We start from the raw sequence: 20472 nt of genomic DNA, 5'->3' as shown, positions 1-20472 counted from the left end.
TGATTTCTTCATCTGGACGCCCTTCCTAATACCAACCACTTTACAGAGTGTGCTGTGTACTTTTTATGTGGTACCAGCACCAGCAAGGCCACCAAATAGCCTGCAAGACAAGACTCCTCAACTGAGGGGATGTAGTGTTGAGGGAGATGGCTTTGTGGCAGGTGATAGAGGTTAGAATATGAGAGAGGAATAGAAACAGGTGTCTTGCAGTAAAGAGGATAATGACTATTTCAGTAGAGGGGTGGGGGAGAGGCCTTAGAGTTGACTAAAACATTGTGAATGAAACTGGGTTGACATAAGTCTGTTAAATGACTTATACCTAATTTCTTTTGCTTTTTTTTCTTCTTTTTGGTGGTAAATTTAATTCACCATCTGACACATGTGGTTCCTTAGGCTTAGTCCATTCTGAATCCATTATTATTGGCGATGAAAATAAGGGTGAACTGGTGTGGGCATCTTTCGTGCGACATGTCGTTCCACAGCTCATCTCATTGACAGAGCTGCAGTCATGGGTCAAATGTAGACCAAGGTTGGGCATTTGGCATCTAGAATGTTGCCAGGTGCTCACTGCATTGTATCAGCTGCTCAAATACATTAGTGAGAAAACAACCCAAGATTTCTTTAGGAGGCCAGTTGAGGGTATGAGTGATGGTGGCCTAGGACTAAATCTAGGCATCAACGAGCACAGTCTGAGTAGTCTCTTCCAGAAGACCTTCAAGTCAAAGATCATGGACAATTTCCAAAAGTCTTTGACTTGGCAGTGCTACAGAGGGGCATTGCCCATTCAAGACAAGCTCTTCAGGCATGAAGTGACAACAGCCAAACCTGCCTAAGGTGCTTGCCGGTGGGATGAAACCGTCCTGCATGCAATAATTCAGTCTCCATGCATTAGAGAGTTGTGGGATTGTGTGGAGCAGCTGCTGTTGCATGTAAGACATATTCAGCTGTCTACCGAGTATTTAGTGAAGATTAATGCATGACCTTCTCTTAGCAGATCATTTTCTGCTTAGTCGCTGTGGCAAAAGAGGCTGTATGGTGGACCCATCTGAAAGGTTTGAAGACAGGCACTTTCCTATCTGGTCAAGTCCTGATCAATTTCTTCAGATATCATTTGAAGAGGAAGGTGAGGGTAGAGAGGGAGGTGCTGCTTTCTAGTGTGTTTATCAAAAGGTAGTCAACAGCGGCGACACTGGTGAGATTGAATGGATCTATTCTGAATAGGATTTTCTAAGCAGAAGGAAAGAAACTGGAAGAGGGCACATTCCCATGCCTTGGAGATGGCAGGGTAATCCAGGATTTTTGTGTGGGGTTTACCCTGGATTACCCTAAGTGGACTGCCTCATTATTGGGGATTCTATTTATTTATTTATTTATTTATTATTCATTTCTCTACTTTCTATTAGATATCCTCTATTATATCCTTTAATGTAGTAGTATCTCCCCTTTATTGATGTTAACACCACATATTTTTGGGCTTTTGTGTAATTTTTTTGTGCTGTAAATCATCCTTCGATATTGTCCTCCATATCTTAGGTCCATGTGGCCAATAGAAGAAATCATTATTATTATTATTATTATTATTATTATTATTATTATTAAAGGTATGCATTAATATGTTACATTTTAAATCAATGACCTTGAAACCAGGTTACAAGTAGTTTCTATAAATATTGAAGTCTTTTCAAACAATCTTTGCTGTTCTTATTAGAATAAATTTCTGTACAAATACAATTTTCGTAGTTACTCTGATCTCAATCAGGAAACTACATAGTCGGTTAGTAATGGTACCTAGCACACTTATAACTACTAGGCATAAAGTTAGAACTGTTGATCACATAAATAGTTTGTAAATTATTCAGTTGAATCTGATTTCATTTCATTAAAGCACCATCATGTTATGGTACATGTTATCTTGAGTGTAAAACACTGTTCTTTTCAGTTTTCTCACTGATGTTCATATATTTTACTGATATACATCAGCGAAAGCTCTACACATCCACATGAATTCATAAACAACAAGCTTTTGTACAGCTTCTGTCTGGCAGACTCTGCTCACAAAGTATTGGTCAACCTGAAACTAAAGTAGAAGACATTTGTCCAGGGTGCTATGCAGTGGAATCAAACTTAAAACAATGTGTTTATGAGCCAATCCTCTTAACCACACAGACATGCCAATGCTTAACATTTAATTTTATCTAAGTGAACAGGGTTATTGAAAGGTCAGTTTCTCAGCTGTGGGATCCAGTAGGCATCCTATCATCTGTACTATACTATGAATAGTTGGTCAAAATAAATACTATTTCAGTCACTGAACTGTGATTCACATATGCTCTTGGAAATAGGCATGCAAGTCAGTCATATACTTAACAATTGAGTAAAGATCTACATAAGAGCTTCAAATAAATGGGAACAAATAACTCACAAATGGCCTTTAAAATGTTCTGTAGAGAAATACTAAGTAGCAAGGATTCAGAATACAAAAGATTTTCAGGAGAGAAAGCTCAGAATATAAATGCTGAAAATTTTTTTCTTTATCTGTTTTTCCTGAATATAAATACATTAGATACATGGAGGACAATAGTCTATAAGGTGACATATTTGTATAGTTATACAAAGTTTACAATAACATTTACATAACTTAAACAAGACATTGAGGACAACATGCAGAATATTTTGATAATGTTTTAGTGGAAATCTGTTCAAACACATATTCATATAAACATAACTGCCGATGGCTATCTTACATACAGGAGACGTTGTTTCAAATTATATCACATACACAAACTGTCTTCATAGCAGTTGCTTTATGGTTAGTCTTCTAAGGAAGAAAGGAAGTTTTTATAACATTTTAATTTACTTTTATTCCAATATAGTTTGTACATTAGTTCTGCAAATGGTCAAGTAGAGATTAATTTGACAAATGATAAAAAGGATCCATAGAGAAAATTAAACTAGTCTGTTGTTTAAGTCCATTGTTTTATTGTTTATTGTTGAAATCAGGAAATGTCTATTCCAAAAGAAAATGGAAGAAATTAAGATTATTGTTGTTTGTAGTCTGATTCTGTAAGAGAGTGCTGTGCTCACCTAAGTAATTTAGTAAATCCTTGTGGGACTGTGTCAATGAAAGAGAGATATAGAGTGAGAGGGAAAGGGAGAGAGAGAAACAGAGAGAGAGAGAGAGAGAGAGAGAGAGAGAGAGAGAGAGAGATATGGAGGGGTGAGTAAATAAATGTGGTTTATTTTGAAATTAATAGTCTAGTCATTGGGTGTTGCAGAATGTGAATGTTCATTCTGACCAATCAAGTTGTCAAAAACAAGTAGCCTAACCTCATGCATGAGTGCATCACTCCTCCATACACTTGTCCAGTTCTGTCTGACCATATCTGTTTGACAGATGCTTGATTGTTTACTTTTCTTTTCATAAGCTTGACTGATCTTCAATCAACAATTTCAGATTCACTAGATTTTTGCTGATATCAGTTTAAGAAGTTAATGTGTAAGTTGTTGGAGTCATTGGTTAGATTTTTCATGACATCACTTAATATGAAAGATTCTGTTTTGTTGCTATTGAAACCTTCTACTTGAAAAAAGAATCTAGGTTCAAATTGAGGCAAAGACCTCCTATCATTGATATCATAAAGTTTTATAGAATGTATGTAAACAATATTATGATATAATAATTCTATGATACTTCAGGGCAATTCAATTTTATTCTTATAAAACAACTATGCCCCTTGTTACTGAAGGGTTGCATTTCTGAAAGCTTTGACATAAGGAGAGAATTCCATTATAAAAAACTAGCATTCCTAAAGAACAAAGTCAGAAATTATCATATGTGCCAAAACCTGGTAATTTTTTGGATGTATATGCTTTGAGCATTGTAGATTACTGTTCAGTTTTGATTCTGTTCTAAAATTTTTTCAGATTTATATTCAAATATTTGAGATTATGATTCTTCAATAATATGTGTAACATAAACCTGAAAAAAATTTTTTTTTAAGCTAGACTGTAAATTTATGGAAAACAGTTTGACAAATGATAAGAAGGATCCATAGATAAAATTAAACTAGTCTGTTGTTTGTTTTTCTTTTCTCTCGTACTTTTTTTCTTTTGTAGAATCTTAATATTCTTTCTACTATAGGCAGAAGGCCTGAAATTATGTGGGACATGGGATAGTCAATTACATCAACCCCTATGCTCAACTCATACTTCTTTTATCAACCCAGAAAGGATGAAAGTAAAGTAAAACTGGAAGAAATGCTGCTAAGCATTTTATCTGGCTTGCTAACAACTTTGCCACCTTACCACATTCAAGAATCTTAATATACAATACTTATAACATACAATCTGATAAAATTATGATTTTTTTTAATGCACTAGATAATTTTTGTTCTGTTCTTTAGAATAAAGTCAGAAATACCTATTTTCCTGTTAATTGCCATATTATAAATTGTGATGCATTTCAATAGAAATTTTTCAGGAAAAACAGAAAAGAAAGAAAACAATGCTTTCATTTTTATTACCATAACAAGAGTTTCCACAACACAAAGTGGAAATGTTCAACATTTCTCATGGTAAAATTTTTTTCTTAGTCAACATTTGGTTTTAGATCAGAACAATAGACAAACAAAAGAAAGCCTTGAGAGAGTTAGTGGACATTATCGTCAGGATTGTGAAGCAAGCAAAGTTAATCATTGTTATGGCACTGTTGTCATAACAGTGGTAATAATAATTGCTTCCAATTTAGGTATTTGATTAGTACTTTATTTTATCAACCCCAGAAGGATGAAAGGCAAAGCTGATCTTGATGAGATTTGAACATGAAACACAAAGAGCCAGAAGTAATACTACAAACTATTTTTTTTACTGTCTTTTTAGCTTTAGATGTATACCTCCAAGACCATTTTCAAATGTTTCTTTATATAACTCTCTATCTTTCAGACTTTTAAATCATTAAAATAAGAGAGAGAATCCATATTTATTGGGGGATGAGGTGTAGAGATGTCAGCAGCAAACAACTGTCAATAGGTCTAAATAATTGCTGGGGTATGCTTATGGTGCCTTCAAGCTCTTCAATAAAGTTCAGGTGAAGCCTGCAAAAGAGTGCTTCTCTTTCATTTTGGACACTCCTGCTGCTATCACACACATGAACATCTGAGATCATAACCAAAAAAAAAAGGACACTCAACCACTTGGTATGAAGTCAGTCATTAATACACTCCAATTGCTAGTCCACAAATGTTGTCTTCTCTCTGTTCCACAACTAGTGTCTTCTCTCTGTTCCACAACTAGTGTCTTCTGCCCTCAGTTCTGGTTGGTTTTACTTTACTTCTGCTAAGAAACTTCCTACCACACTTCCTCACCATCACCAGGCCCCATTCTGACAATGGCACCTAGTCCTCTTTTTTTTTTTATTCCCTTCACATCTTTTTTCTTGCAACATCAATTTACAACAAACACAGAGGTTGGCTCAACGGTCTGACAGCATGCAGGACAAAATGCCCATGGGACAAACCTTCATGTTAAAAATTTAAAGAAGCACATCACCATTACCACCATTCTGCAATTAAAAAAAAAATGTAATAATTAAAACATTAAAGAAATAGGGGTTTGTGTGTGTGTGTATGTGTGTGTAGTGAAGGTGTGTGGCTTAGAGGTTAGGGTATTCAGCTCACAATCATGAGGTCATGAGTTCAATTCCCAACAGTGTGATGAGTCCTTGAAAAAGATTTTTTTATTTGACATTGCTCCAGTCTACTTAGCTGGCAAAAATTAGCTGTGCTTGTATTTCGAAGGGCCAGAATTAATTTATTATTTCTTTGAAGTTAAATTGATATTTACAGATCTGAACGCTCTAGATAAAATATAGTATTTTAGAAGTCAGACAGTAAGATAAAGCAATAAGGCCTGTCTAGTTTTACACCAATCATCTGTTTAAAGTATTGTAAAAGGTTAATTGTTCATATTCCATTTTAAAAGCAATTAACTGTGTCCTTAACCTAGGTCACTACACTACTATTGTCTCATTATATACAGCTGTAAATAGACATTACCAACAGATGATGATGAAATGCATTTCAGCTGGAAAATATGTTTATAACTGATAATTTTTTCTCAGCCTGAAATGTTGTGGTTAACTCACAGATGATTGGCAGAATTGTTGGCCCTTCTGAATTTAAACTGCACCGAGGTCTACTTGCCTTTCATCTTTCTGACAGATACATTTAAGTATCAGTCAACTACTGGATTTGATTTAATACTCCTATAAGTACCTTAATTATCAATGAAATTATAATAATAGAAGGGGGTCACATTCTGAAAATGTGACTTGTTGAGAAATGGCTCCTTTCAAGCCTTACTCATCCTAAGCACTCTACAATAATAAAAATTATTGCCATGTTTGCAGCAGCAGCAATGTTTTGCAATGACTAATTAAAAAAGAAATGAAATGCTTATTCTTCCATTGTTATATCTTTAATTTAAAAAAGGTAGGATTTCGGTGACAAATTGTTAAATTGTTGAGTTTTATAGGTTTCACATATATCAAAAACACTGAACATGAACTGTACATGCATAAAGATAAGAGACAATCATTCTGACAGTACAATTTGCCAATTGTGATAAACAAGAGCAAAATGAGATACTGTTAAATACTATACCTAACTGAAGAGGTTTAATAATACTGGAACACATCCACAATTGTCTCACCATACTGTCAATACCAGATTCACTCCTTACTACTGCATTGTTCATTACCAATTTTTAATGCATTAAGTATGTTAGCTTGAGCTTAACTATTCAAAGAAAAAAGAAAGTATCAGATATATTAAGAAAGTTTAACCAGATTCTTCAGCATTTATGCCTTTCATCTCAAAACTATGTCAAGTTAGAGATGTCTGTGAATTCAGATGGTTCCAACTGAGAATTGAAACCAAATTGCAGGCTTATTTCTCAGACAATGTGCAAACATTTAACAGACTTTTCTTGCTTAAAGTGTAATAATGAATAAAACAAATATAAATATACAATAAAATAAATTACTGTAATGTTACTATAATATTAGTTTTAGAGAGATTCTGATTAAAATTTTCAATGGAGAACTCTTCCAGCACCTTTATATAGTGTAGTTAGCAGCATCATATGACTTGCACAAAGTAGTTCAGTCAATATAGAACTTACTGTAAAAGTATGCCACCATCACAATCAACTAAAAGATTCACACATACACGCTGACACACACGTACATACACTGAACAATAGCTTAATAGCCTGCTGCAGATGATTAAATTGATCTCTTAGCATAGGTTGTCTTGACCTGGAAGTTAGTCAGACTTTCAGATTTATTAATAGTTCATATCAGCAACTGGTTTACACCAGTTTTACATCGATGAATTTATAAAATGCTTTATAAATTATATCTTAAAGAAATTATTTTAAGATGATGTCACCTTTGTATATTAATAAAATATAGTTATAGTAGTAAAATTTATCTCTTAAATATGCTAAAAGGTAGAGATTTTATTATATGAAAAGGTTTTGGGAGATTGTGATGTAAGTATGATGTTAGCAGTGTTAAAGAAGTGAGACAGCTCTTGTGAATGGAGTTCAGCTTACAGACTTTAATTATTAAGAGTTTTCTTGTTCCAAAACTAACAATATAGTACTAAGAATGGCAAAATCTAAGAAAATATAACTGGACACCATCAAAGAGAGAAAAATATTTTGCACTTGATATAAAAGAAAAATGATTTACAGACACTGTTAATAGAAGATAAAATGAATGGAAAAGAGGAAGAGAGAAACCAAAAATGGAAAATATTAGGAATAGAACAGACTTAAAATACAGTGAATGTATAAGGGTAGTACAAGAATGACCTGCTCACAGAAGATGATTTTATACTAAAGCACTCACTATTTATAGATTTCTTGCAACAACCCAGGGTACACTAATGTGTAAGGGTGAGATATAATTGATTGAACCAGCTCAGTATATGGCTAATACTCACTCTAGTTAACATGGATGCATCTACATGGCTCAACATGCAAGAAATAGCAGCTAAATCTTCTTCAAATTGCACTCTACTGGCCAAAAAATAAGCATGTTGATATTGATATATATTGAAAGATACATTAAGATACACACATACAAAAACATGATGAAATAGTCATGACTGGAATGCCTTTGATCATTGGTCTTCTGCTCAATTAGGACCGACTGGCAGCTAAACAGCATCAAATATTACTTAATTTATTAATCTAAAAGAGTAGAGAATCAAGAGTTAACTCCATTGACATTTTGAACTCTGAAGGTACAGTGAAAGGTGTACTAGGTGCAGTACATGTATTCACCCATTATTGATTTTATCATAAAATAAAAAGCCTTAGATTTTGATTAATGAAAGTTCATAGGTTGATGGTTATATTTATTGACAATATTTTGCATATATTACTATTCAAAATGGCCACCCTTTGCTTCCATCATAGCCCTTAATTTTTTCTCAACTGAAGTGCATCCTTTATTATGTTTAAACAATAAGCAAATGTATATGCCACAACTAGTAAATACCAAAATGAATTTAGTATAGTGCTCTGCAACCCCAACAATTCCACCATTGTATTGTCGAAGATCCTTAACCATTAAACCAAGGAGAATAAACATCCTCCTTTGGGAAGGGGAATTGGAGGTGATGGTTGTTTATCCCAGATCAGCCTGTTATGATAAAAGCCCATGCTATAGAATAGACATTTCTTTTCTCAAAGATACATTAAGATACACACATACCAGTGGATCACAAAAGCACCGTCTGAGCGTGATCGTTGCCAGAGCACCAGCTGCCTGGCTTCCGTGTCAGTGGCACGTAAATAGTACCATTTGAGTGTGATCGTTACCAACGTCGCCTTCCTGGCACTTGTGCCAGTGGCAGGTGAAAAGACATTCAAGCGAGATTGCTGCCAGTACCACTACACTGGCTCCTGTGCAGGTGGCACGTAAAATACACCATTTCGAGCATGGCCGTTGCCAGTACCGTCTGACTGGCCTTCATGCCGGGTGACACATAAAAGCACCCACTACACTCTCAGGGTGGTTGGCGTTAGAAAGGGCATCCAGCTGTAGAAACTCTGCCAAATCAAGATTGGAACCTGGTGTAGCCACCTGGCTCACCAGTCCTCAGTCAAATTGTCCAACCCATGCTAGCATGGAAAGCGGACGTTAAACAATGATGATGATGATTTAAGCTGTTGTTCAGCCCTTAATCTTGAATGATTAGACTTATTATGATCAAAAATGTTCCAGACACAACCATGCTGCTTCTTTAACCCTTTAGTATTCAGATTACTCTGTCAAATGTGATGTTTATTCATTTGCATTATTTTGAATTAATCATGCATTATCTCGGTACTTCAAGATTTCAATGATGTTTTTTGTTTATTGTTAGAACGACATAATAGGGTAAGTGCAAGAGGCTGAATCTGGCAGGTTTTAAAACAAAACAGGTAGAATATTAAGGCCAGGTATAGCTGGTTTAAATTACTAAAGGGTTAAAAGAGCAGGTGTAATTAAAGAGAGACTTGTTGGCTAATTTTGTAAGTCACACAACAATATAGAGGCTTTTTCAATGCTTCATCATATATGTTTTTAAGGGGCAAGAAGGCTTGTTACATGTGTAGAAAACAAAAGCAAAGGTTACCTGAATCAGATGATCAACTGTCTGATAAGCTATAAGCAGCTTAAAAAAGTAGACATATTGGGCATAATAGAGATATGATCAGGTATCACTTTGTCCCTACCTATACCTAATCTGGAATGTCACTAGTCTCTTCTCCCAGTATTATATTTGTCTTTGTGTGTCCTTTTAGCAGGCTCCAAATTTACAGTCAATGAGAGTGGCCATTTCAACTCTCTCCACAGCACATAAAATCTACAATACCTCATAGATAGCAAGATAGGTTGACATTCAGTTGATTGTTTTAAAGAACATTACACAACATCACACAGGGCCTGTAACAATGCCCAGAAAGTCCCTTAACTTGTAGCATATCGTTTCAACTTGTCCATCTGTCCACTCCACTAACCACTTCTCATCTTGTGTTTTACAACACTAGACTTGACTGGACTCAAACACAACAAAAAGCATCTTATCTTTAATCTCTGAGAACTGCTTCATAAGCTATAAATATAGGCCTCAACTTCCTGCAATTCTACTTTCCATCTCATTCTCCTTCTCATGCTAACTTCTTTACACCCTTCAATTACAATTTCCATAGGTTCATTTTGTGTAAATGACTGGGTTTATTCATAAAGGACCATTGTCTGAAATGTAAATTTATCTACCTTTCTTTTCTTCTCAGTGCTAAATACAGTGACTTTATATTTTCTTTTGGTGTATTATTTTGTTTTGTTTTGCATGTCTCACATGGATATTAATTACATACATGTCATTTATATTACAGTACTGACAAGGATGTAAACTAGATTACTCCAAGAGGTGGAGTATTTCATTATATCACATTCAAAAGGCTTGACGGAAGTGGTGGTGTAAGTAGAGTGCATGCTTGTGTTCGCATGTGTATATACAATCACGTGCTTGCATTGTATGTGCATGTTTGTGTGTGTGTGTGTGTGTGTGTGCGTGTATTTGCATGCATGCTCATCAAGAAGGCTATTTATAAATGTGTTCTTACCACTGACCAATATTTGATCATCCTTCAGGATTTTTCTTAGAAGCTTTGTGTTCTTTACTTTCATTCCTACCACTTTTAACTTTTCCCTCCCTTTCTTTACTTAACCTCAACCTTCACCTTGTTTAAACATATTTCATTAGTGTCCATGAATCATGTGATACACATTCCCAATTTTTTTCAACTAGTAGAGTAACTATAGACTTATGAAAAAAAAGTTTTGTATTATTCACCTCCTGCACCCAGAAATGTCTCCAACAATAATAACTCTTTGCTAGAGTGGGCCATGGTATCCCATATATGACTGAAGTATGAATCATGAACTAAATCACTTCAGAAGGTGGTGCTATAAGTTCGACATGGCCTGGGTCTATACTGGCTGAAACTTATCTAAGTTACAAAACAAGGGCTAATTAAATGTCCGAAAAGAAGCATGTACATTTAGGACAAACTTATTAAAATGCTTTGGACAGGCAAAGGGTTAATGGAGACTACTCTAATGCAGGCATTCAGGCCAGATCTCTAGTTTGACTCACTGTTTCTACTCTTCTGTTCTCAACTTCTCCCACCTTTGTTTCCCTCATATTCCACTCACACCACCTCTCCCTGGCTTTTCCACACTGTAAAACTCAAAATATTGTGTGAATTTTAAAAAAAATTTAAATAATTTTAATAACCTCAAGACAATGAAATATAAAACTCCAGAATAAACCAGGTTATATCCTAGACAGTACAGTAATTGATATCAATATAATTAAGATCCAGGTGAGACGTGAAAACAATGTAAAAAAGGAAGTGAACAAAAACAAAATGTGTCAATGCAGAAGAAAAGAAAGGAAGACTAGTCTACATTTTGGAGAGTAGTCCTTCATCAAGACAGGAAAAAGAAAAGGAAAAATAGAAGGCTAAATAGGAGAAAAGGCAAAAATAACGATGTTGATTAACAAAAAATGTAACATGGTTGAAAGGTAGCAATGGAGGAAAGAAGCTGGTGTTTTAACACAGAAGAGTGAACATTGGAAAGGAAAATATGACGGGTGTATAAAGTAGGTTTAGATAAGTGTGACAAGCATAATAGATAAAATGATGTATGTTTTTCTAAATAATATAAAACTTTCCTTTCATAAGAATAGAAGAGTAGAAACAGAGAGTCAGAAAGCCTGCATTAGAGTGGTCTCCATTAACCCTTTGCCTGCCCAAAGCATTTTAATAAGTTTGTCCTAAATGTCCATGCTTCTTTTCAGACATATATTCTGAATAATATAAAACTTTCCTTTCATAAAGTCCATAGTTACTCTGGTGGTTGAAAATAATTGGGATTGTGTATCACATATGATGCATGGACACCAATGAAATATGTTTAAACAAGGTGAAGGTTGAGATTAAGTGAAGAAAGAGAAGGGAGAAAAAAGCAAAAGTGACAGGAGTGAAAGTAAGGAACAAGGTCAAAGCCTCAAAATAAAGCCTCTAAAAAAAATTGTATATCATATATGAAGCATGGATGTGTATCACATCTAATACACATGACAGACAAAGGATTAAAAGAACTCAAGGACTGGTGGTTTTAAATCGAGTGGTCAGCTTGTGTACCCTGCCCCATCTCATAAAATATTGTTTTAGTTTTGCCTTGTCGATTGCTCGGCACGCCTCCCTACTCTGTGTCACTCTCAGATTTAGTCTGCTGATCAAAATGTCTTCTTTCATTCAAAATCTTTTAAAGTTCATCACTATAAATACTCTGTAAGTGCAGTTATTGCACACCACTTTTTGCTTATTGTTGTAAAGTTTTAGCAAAAACAAAAAGACCTTTTATTTCACGGTAGTGATGTAGGCTGTCATCACAATGGAAATTAACTGGAATTATTAGAAACATAGTAAACTTTGACTAGTCCCACCCATTTTTTAGTAGAACATAAAATACTGACAATAAATATGGTTAGTCCACATTACTCTATAAGGAGCATAGGACCGATTTCTCGGCGTATATATTCCTCCTTGGATGGGACGCCAGTCTGTCACAGGATTGTTCATTTTTACCAGCTGAGCGGACTGGAACAACGTGAAATGAAGTGTTTTGCGTAAGAACACAATGAATGCATCGCCTGGTTCATTCGAAGTTTACATTGAAAATTTACTCAACTTTTAATAGGAAAACAGTATTGGACATAAAAGATTGCTGTGGTCAAAGTTACAGCAGAATGAATGGCAAGTATAGCTAGTGACTAACAAGCATAAATGAAAGAATATTGATTAATAAGCAGCGAAGGTATGGTTGTGTGTTTGAAACCACGTGGTTTCGGGTTCGGTCCTGCTTGGGCAAGGTACGCATTTCCGATCAAAAAGCGTGATAGTTGGAGTAACAATGAGTAAAATTTTTTTCCAATACATATAACATAACTCGTCAGTGAATTCTTTTATACTTCAGTTGCGTAACCGTGTTACATCGAGTTATTCTCTTTTCTCAATATTTGCACATTTTTTTAAAATGTTAAAACTGTTTTTATTGAGGGATTTAAAAGAACAAACAATTTCTCACAATATTTTACTAATTTCATCCCAATACAGAATATCTGTGTGCGTGAGCGTTTTTATGTTGTGTTGTGTTTGTCCCCCGTCACCGCTTGACAACTAGTTTCGATTTGGTGCCCCAGCATGGCCTCAATCCAAACACAATCAAGCAAAATAAATTCATATATACATACACACTGACAACCACACACACACATATATATATAAAACACACACAGATATTGTGTGTGTGTGTGTGTGTGTTTCCTTTTAAGGAGCTGTTTTCGTTCTACAGTTCTTGAAGCAGTTAACATTGCTACTGTCATGGAGAAAGCACCAGTGTTGTTGTACATGTCAGTAACCACCACAATCTGTCTCTGTTACTCCTGTATTTCTTGTTGCCAACAACACAAGCAGAGTAGCAATTCATTTAGTTTTTTTTTGAAATATGGAAAAAGCAACCACTTGATTACACAAAGCAAACCAGAGACACGCACACGTAAAGACACAACCTTAAGTCTTACACGCAAGCATATAGCCACGTACACACACCACCAAACATACACTAACATATAGCAATATTATCTACACATACACAAAAATATACCGATTGACGCACATACACAAACATATCCGTACAACTGTATACAGCTACATATAACATACAAGAACACACATTGATAATGTAGTGTATTTTTCTCTATAAATGTACAAGCACAAACATGGATACTTGCAGACATAAACATATATACATATATATTATATACCGATGATTACCCCCCTACACACACAGATACGTGTGTATACAATTCTTATATACATGCATACACACATTATCTACATATGCATACGTTTGCACACATACATGTACACATAACAACACTAATATAATAAAATGGATGGAGAGATAGAGATAAATGGAGAGAGGGAAGGTGAAGAGAAAGAGGGCCAAGGTTGGAAGTCATTATTACAGACAATCCGACACAATGTAGACACACATTATTATTCCCCTCCTCCATCTTCGTTTCCGCTTTTTATCATTTACTCATTGTTTCTTTGTTGTCATTTCACATAAATGTAGTTTTCGAAACAAAAACATATACAGACAAATAATGACATTTATTTGACACCACAGCACCACCACCACCTCCACTTACATGTATGAACGTGTTTGCGTGTATACGCGCGCAACTATTCCCGATATAAGTATGTCTGTCTGTGCTTGTCTGTGCGCGCGACATGATTAGTCTTGAAATGTGTGTGTGTACGCGCACAATTTGACTATTCTTGATTATGTGTGTTTATGTGTACGTGCACGACTATTCTTAATAAATGTATGTCGGTTAGTACTTGTTTCTGCATTTATGTGTGTATGTATAATTATGGGTTTATGTATGTGTGTTTGTATGGGGAGAATGCACGTAAGATTATGTTTGACAGAGAAAGTGTTTATGTATATCTATAAACAATCATAAAGAACAAGTAGACATGAATTTCGGATCTTTTCATTCGTATTAGCTTATACACACATGCCTGAGCAATTTTATTTCGTTAGTTTTTATCACTAGACTTGATTCTTTCATCTACGCACACTCATCTGTGTAAGATGGGTTTGAACAGGGTAAATTACAACCACTCCTAAATACGTAATGGCTGTAATTTACATTACTACATTTAACGCTTTTTGTGTTACTATAAATTATATTATCGAATTTTAAATATTTTCGATCCACGGTACACTGAATATGCATTAAAAGTTAACGCAAGGCATGAGCTTTTTTAAAAAGTTTCATATATATATATTATAACTTGTAGTGGTGATATATTAATGAGTATGTAGTGTTTTATTATTAACTTTTGAATTATGAAATAATGTATTTCACACATAAAAATACGAGTTAAATTAATTTCATTCGTGTTTTGTTTTGGAAAAAAATTTTATAAGGCTTGAACTTTCATTATAGTAGTATCTATGGAAGACCGGTGGGATTATTATTTATATGAACTTAAAGATTGATCGCAATTTAGCATATAATTTAGTTATTGCAGTTAACTATTAATACCGATACAATGTACATTGGTTTATATGTTTCTTGTAGTTTTATTAAAGTGTTTAATCCTGCCTATATATTGATTGATTAGAATGTGGTTATTAAGTTTTTACTTTTATATTACACTACGGAAGACGGTAGGGATTATAATTTTGTATAATTTAATAGAGTTGTCGCTGTTTAGTTACGTATTTAGGAGTGGTTGAAATTTACTTATGGTATTTATTTATCGGTACGGTTGTACATTGGGTAAATGTGTTTAAAAGTTGTAGTTTTTTGGTTTGTTTGTTCCCCATCAACACTTATTTTAGTGCTGTTGACACCGCCGGATTGAATGGTACTGCCCAGGTGTCGAAACCATAATGATATCCGTGGGGCAGCTTATGATGGAGGTATGTTGGATTGTTGGTATGGCTGTTTTTGTATATGTGGAATAGTATTGGATTGTTGGTGTGGCTGTGGAATAGTATTATAACACATCCTTTTGATATATAAAGGACGGGGGTCGTAGTTTCGGATGCAGCACACACTACAACACAGGAAAAGAAAATGTTACGAAAGCAGGGGCATGGAATTAAAAGCAATTTTTAATTTTTGAAAAAACATCTTTCAGAATCGTAATTTTCCTTGTATGAAACACAGGAATGCTAGAAAAGAAGAGAATATATTCGATATTTTTTAATATTCTACATCATTATTATACAGGAATGTCTGGGGGTTCTTTTTGAAATATACAAATTCTGGATTTCCAGCTATATTCTACACTTCTAAATCATTTATCTCATCTCGCTTTATGCACTATTCATAAATATAGCAGAATGTTGTTTAAATAAGCATGACATTTACTTTATCAAATGACATTCAGGTAAAAATGTTAATGTAATCCCCTTGCTTCGTTTAGTAACCACGGCGGTGTTGGCTTCAACGATAAGTGCTTTGTCGTTTGATCGACCGAACTACCTAATCATTACATAAACGTGTAAGTGGTTGAATATTCCACAGACAATTCTCATATAAAATCAGCATGATACAATATATAGTAAGAATTGATATCGGATCTATTTTGAAACGGGGGCCACATTTTTCATTGTTTTACGTAGTGTTTTTGGTACGGAAAGACTTTCAAACTTCGTATACTTATCTATTTTGTGTTATAGAACAGAAAAATATTTTTGTATTCGAATTTATTTCATGTAAAAAATTGTCTTATTTCGATAATTTCAACCAATCACTGACAAGTATTCAGTTGTTTATATTTACTCCTTTGGCTGATTAAGCGATGTAAAGCGTATTTAATCTCCATACCTTCGTTTTATTTGCTTTTTTCATTTTAAATTTGCTTTAACCCTAACCCTAGGGTTAGGGTTAATTGTTTCAGAATCGTTTGTTTATGTAGTCGGCACTTAATGTATATCGGCTGAATGGACGTCAGTGATTGGTTGAAATTACAGAAATACGACAACTTTAACATGGAATAACTTAGGGATTTCTTTTTTTTTTTAAGAAGACTAAGAGAAAAAGATGTTTTATATGACACATTCTACCAGTGTTCCAGGTTTCAAAGTGTTTCGTTAATGAAAAATGTGGCCCCCGTTTTAAAAAAGATCCTTGATATCTCTATTACAAGAACAAAACATCTATCTAATGAGCTTCTAAATTAGTCATGAGCAAAATTGCAGTCTGTAGGACTTTCTGAATGGCACACCAACAAAAAGTTTCCTTGAATTCTTTCAGTAGTGCAGCCCGCTTGATGAACCATGTCTGGTGCTGGCCGCTTCTCGCAAAAGGTTTCCACGCCTGTTCTAAACAGTTTCTTTCTACTAAATTCCAAGACATTTATCCAAGATGCCATGTAATGAGATCAAACCTGGAGCCTCATGATTTCAAAGAGAGCATTTTAATGTCTCAACTATGCCCTTATTTACCATCACAATCTACATATATCCGTGTTGCTTAACTCCAGATTTGATTTCAGATCAAAGACATTCCAAATATACTTATTCTACCTTAGTTGCTGGATTAGTATACCCATTACCACATTATCCAATATGTCCTCCTTTTTTCAAAACAGCATGTTTTAGTTATTGTTTCTAGCAGGCTTTGCAAATACATTCATATTGTCTTATTGACCCATCAGTATGGTTACATAGAGATATTAAATAAGTTATTTCTGAAACGGTAATTGTCTAAAATGAAGCACAAATTTAACTAATTACCGCATTCGTCGGTGTATAAGTAGATAACGCAATAATCTTCTTGATATCCTACTCATAAATAACATAAAATCCTAATACAAAAGTAATTGTAATAGAAATAAAGATTATAAACCCAACAATAATAAAATTGAATTGATAATAAAAAAAAACCCGGCGTAACTAAAGATCATATGCTTATTGAAAGACATTTCAAAGTGGTTTGGGAGGCGGGAAATTAATAATTCTGTGCATGTAAATAGAATGTTCCGACAGAATACTAAAATTAAGTATGAAAACATAAATTTATCATAATAAACTTTGTTATGGTGGAGCTGTATTTCAGCTTTATCTTCTTTCAGATCAACTGAATAGTTTTTATATTTCGATTACAAGAATTGCCGTAATAGGTGTAAAATGTGTATTTCTAGCAATAAAATTCTGTGTAACTGCGATCGGCCACCAAGGTGATGTACCAAAGGTATGGTCAGGTTGTTTTTTTTCCCCACGGCAATAAATTCATTAAATAAGCGGGTCATGTATGCTAAGGAAGTAGGAATAATGGGATGACGTGATCTCACATAATTAGCGACGTAACTGTGTGCACTTTTTAGCAAATTTATGCAACTAGTCTGTTAATTTGGCTTGTTTTCAACCTTTTATTATTAGTAAAAATTATTGTACCCTGTGAACTCAGGCTCATTCTGCTCTTTAGTGTACGGAGTTCAATCTTCCATATATATTAATATAGTCATATTAGACATAAAGAAATTTTAGGATCTATTATAAATTTTTTTTAAAAAGCGCATCTTGTACACCAGTAAATATTGTAGTATTCCCTGTTAGGAAGCTAGGTACACCTTCTCGACTTACGACCGAGTTCCGTTCCGTCTGACAGGTCGTAGGTCGATCTGGTCGTACGTTGGATTTCTATTTTCCAACACTATTTTCATTCAAACGAGTTATAAAAATATAAATCCCAAAAATTTAATCCATAATTATTGTACATAATGTAAAAAATACATATGTACTCTGTTGTACTGTAAACATAAATACAATCTAAAACTAATGTAAAAATTAATACAAATGAAATTCCGAATACATACAATAAAAAAAATTGTTCCAATGAAAAAATTGCAATTGAACATAAATTTTCAATTTTCACAGTCATGTTCTTTGGTTGAGGTAGATGGTTTTTCAAGGAACATGATGAGCTTTGAATAGTTTTTTTCTTTTTTTCTTCATATATCTTATGATAATAACGCACAGCATCTTGAATGATATGTCCAACTTTTGCAAAGTGTTCAACATTACAGTCCATTGCTTCAAAATTAGTGAGAAATTTATTCAGACCCCACAACTTTCAAACGGTACCTGAACAAATTCCTCCAGGAAATACCAGATAAACCACCTACACCTGGATACGTCTCAACCAACAACAACTCTCTGCTTCAGTGGTCCATAGTGTCCCGAAATAATTAACTAAAAGACTTATCCAGGTGGTGATACTGACTTAGCCATGTCCCAGGCTGATAATGCTGAAACCAATGTAAGTTATATGACCATTATTATTGCCAACAGCGAAAATTATAACAAACATTAAATACTTTATTAGGAAAAAGAAATTTTTAAAATGTAGCTGTGTGGTAAGAAGCCTGCTTTTTAACCACATAGTTCTGGGTTCAATCCCACTGTGTGGCACCTCGGGAAGGTGTCTCCTACTATAACCTCAGACTGACCAAAGCCTTATGAGTGGATTTATGTGTGTCTTTGCGTCTGTGTTTGTCACCCCACCATCACTTGACAACCAATGTTGGTGTGTTCAACAGTTCAGCAAATAGTTACTGATAGACTAAGTACTAGGCTTACAAAGAATAAGTCCTGGCATCAATTTCTTCAACCCAGGACTGTAGTAAAAAGACACTTGCTCAAGGTACCATGCAGTAGGACTGAACCTGGAACCGTGTGGTCGTGAAGCAAACTTCTTTACCACACAGTCACACTTGTGCCTGCTATTTAGTTAGCAGATTTAATTTAAAAAAAAATTTTTCTGAAATTTCTTGAGATGAAATTGAAAACAATAAAGATACCAGAAATAGTGAATACATTACCTAATTATTTAAAAATTCCTGAATCTATAATTTTCTTACCCTAGTGAGGATTAGAGAAATAGTAATTTGGTCAGCTTACATGTTTAGCATTCTTTAGCATGAAACCAACTGATAGGATATCATTTAGACATCAAAGACAGATTGGAGTAAAAAAACCAAATATGAAAAGGTTTGCAGCAAAAGGAATTTCTGACTGGCTTTTAATTCTAGCTGTGGTCTTTTTTCTTTCACTTTTATAGATAATGCTTTTGAGGAAAATGTAACCAACCACCACAACATTCCAATCTGTTTGTCCTAAATATATCCATCAAAAGAAATCAATATTATCATTTGGTAGTGGTAGGCTTGAGTGTTCTATGTCATTATAAGAGTTTAGTAGCTTATTGGGGGAGATAAAAGACTATAAAGATAATACCGTTTAGAGCTACTACAGTGAGATCATACAGACATACTGATTTTCTCAATGCTGAAATTATCAGGGAAATTATTTTAACAAAAAGGGTAAAAAAAAGTAAAGAATAATATGTGTGTGAGAGAGAGAGGAGGTGTTGCAAAGTTCCTGGCTTTCAATAAAAGAAAATACAGGGGTATCAGTTAATTATGATTTTATTCAACATATTCCCCCTCTCAGATTCACACACTTATTGCAGCAGTCCTTCAGTTTTTCTAAGCGCAGCAAAAGAACTCAGAAGGTTGGCCTCCAACCAGGCCTTTTGCGATACTCTTGAAACCAGGAACTTTTCAGCACCTCCTTGTATATATATATATATATATAATAAATGCGAAAACTAATTTCTGTGTATCAGTGTGTCACACTTAGATCCCATCTCTCACTATTCAATGACACTCCTATTATTACTCATGATGGGATATGACTCTGGTGGAAGCAATTGCAACAAATTCTCCTAAACAACTCAGAGATCTGTTTGC

At 34.4% G+C, this 20472-nt stretch overlaps 1 protein-coding gene and 1 long non-coding RNA gene across 4 annotated transcripts in view; one reads left to right on the top strand and one right to left on the bottom strand.

Annotated features, from left to right (window-relative positions):
• Positions 1 to 4503: 4503 nt before the first annotated feature.
• On the bottom strand, positions 4504 to 11335 carry LOC106881291 (uncharacterized). Of its 2 annotated transcripts, none has more exons than XR_008264266.1 (2): positions 10684 to 11335; positions 4504 to 5560 (listed from the first exon to the last, which is right to left on the bottom strand). It is a non-coding gene; the product is annotated as an uncharacterized LOC106881291 (long non-coding RNA). The 2 variants fall into 2 exon arrangements; XR_001410831.2 differs by lacking the exon at positions 10684 to 11335 and adding an exon at positions 6660 to 6843.
• Positions 11336 to 15550: 4215 nt separating this feature from the next.
• LOC128247922 (uncharacterized) overlaps positions 15551 to 20472 on the top strand; it is a 32989-nt gene continuing 28067 nt past the window's right edge. Inside the window, exon 1 of one of the 2 annotated variants that reach the window (XM_052968368.1) lies at positions 15551 to 15631. In XM_052968368.1, coding sequence (XP_052824328.1) covers positions 15602 to 15631 — 30 coding nt within the window. In that variant the 5' untranslated portion in view covers positions 15551 to 15601. Of the gene's footprint in view, positions 15632 to 17891; positions 17913 to 20472 lie in introns of those variants that run through there. The other variant, XR_008264265.1, reaches the window with a different exon arrangement.

The sequence above is a fragment of the Octopus bimaculoides genome, chromosome 5 (assembly GCF_001194135.2).
Source record: "Octopus bimaculoides isolate UCB-OBI-ISO-001 chromosome 5, ASM119413v2, whole genome shotgun sequence".
Lineage (NCBI taxonomy): Eukaryota > Metazoa > Mollusca > Cephalopoda > Octopoda > Octopodidae > Octopus > Octopus bimaculoides.
Note: the sequence above shows the minus strand (reverse complement) of the source record. Positions and strands in the feature narration are given on the sequence as shown.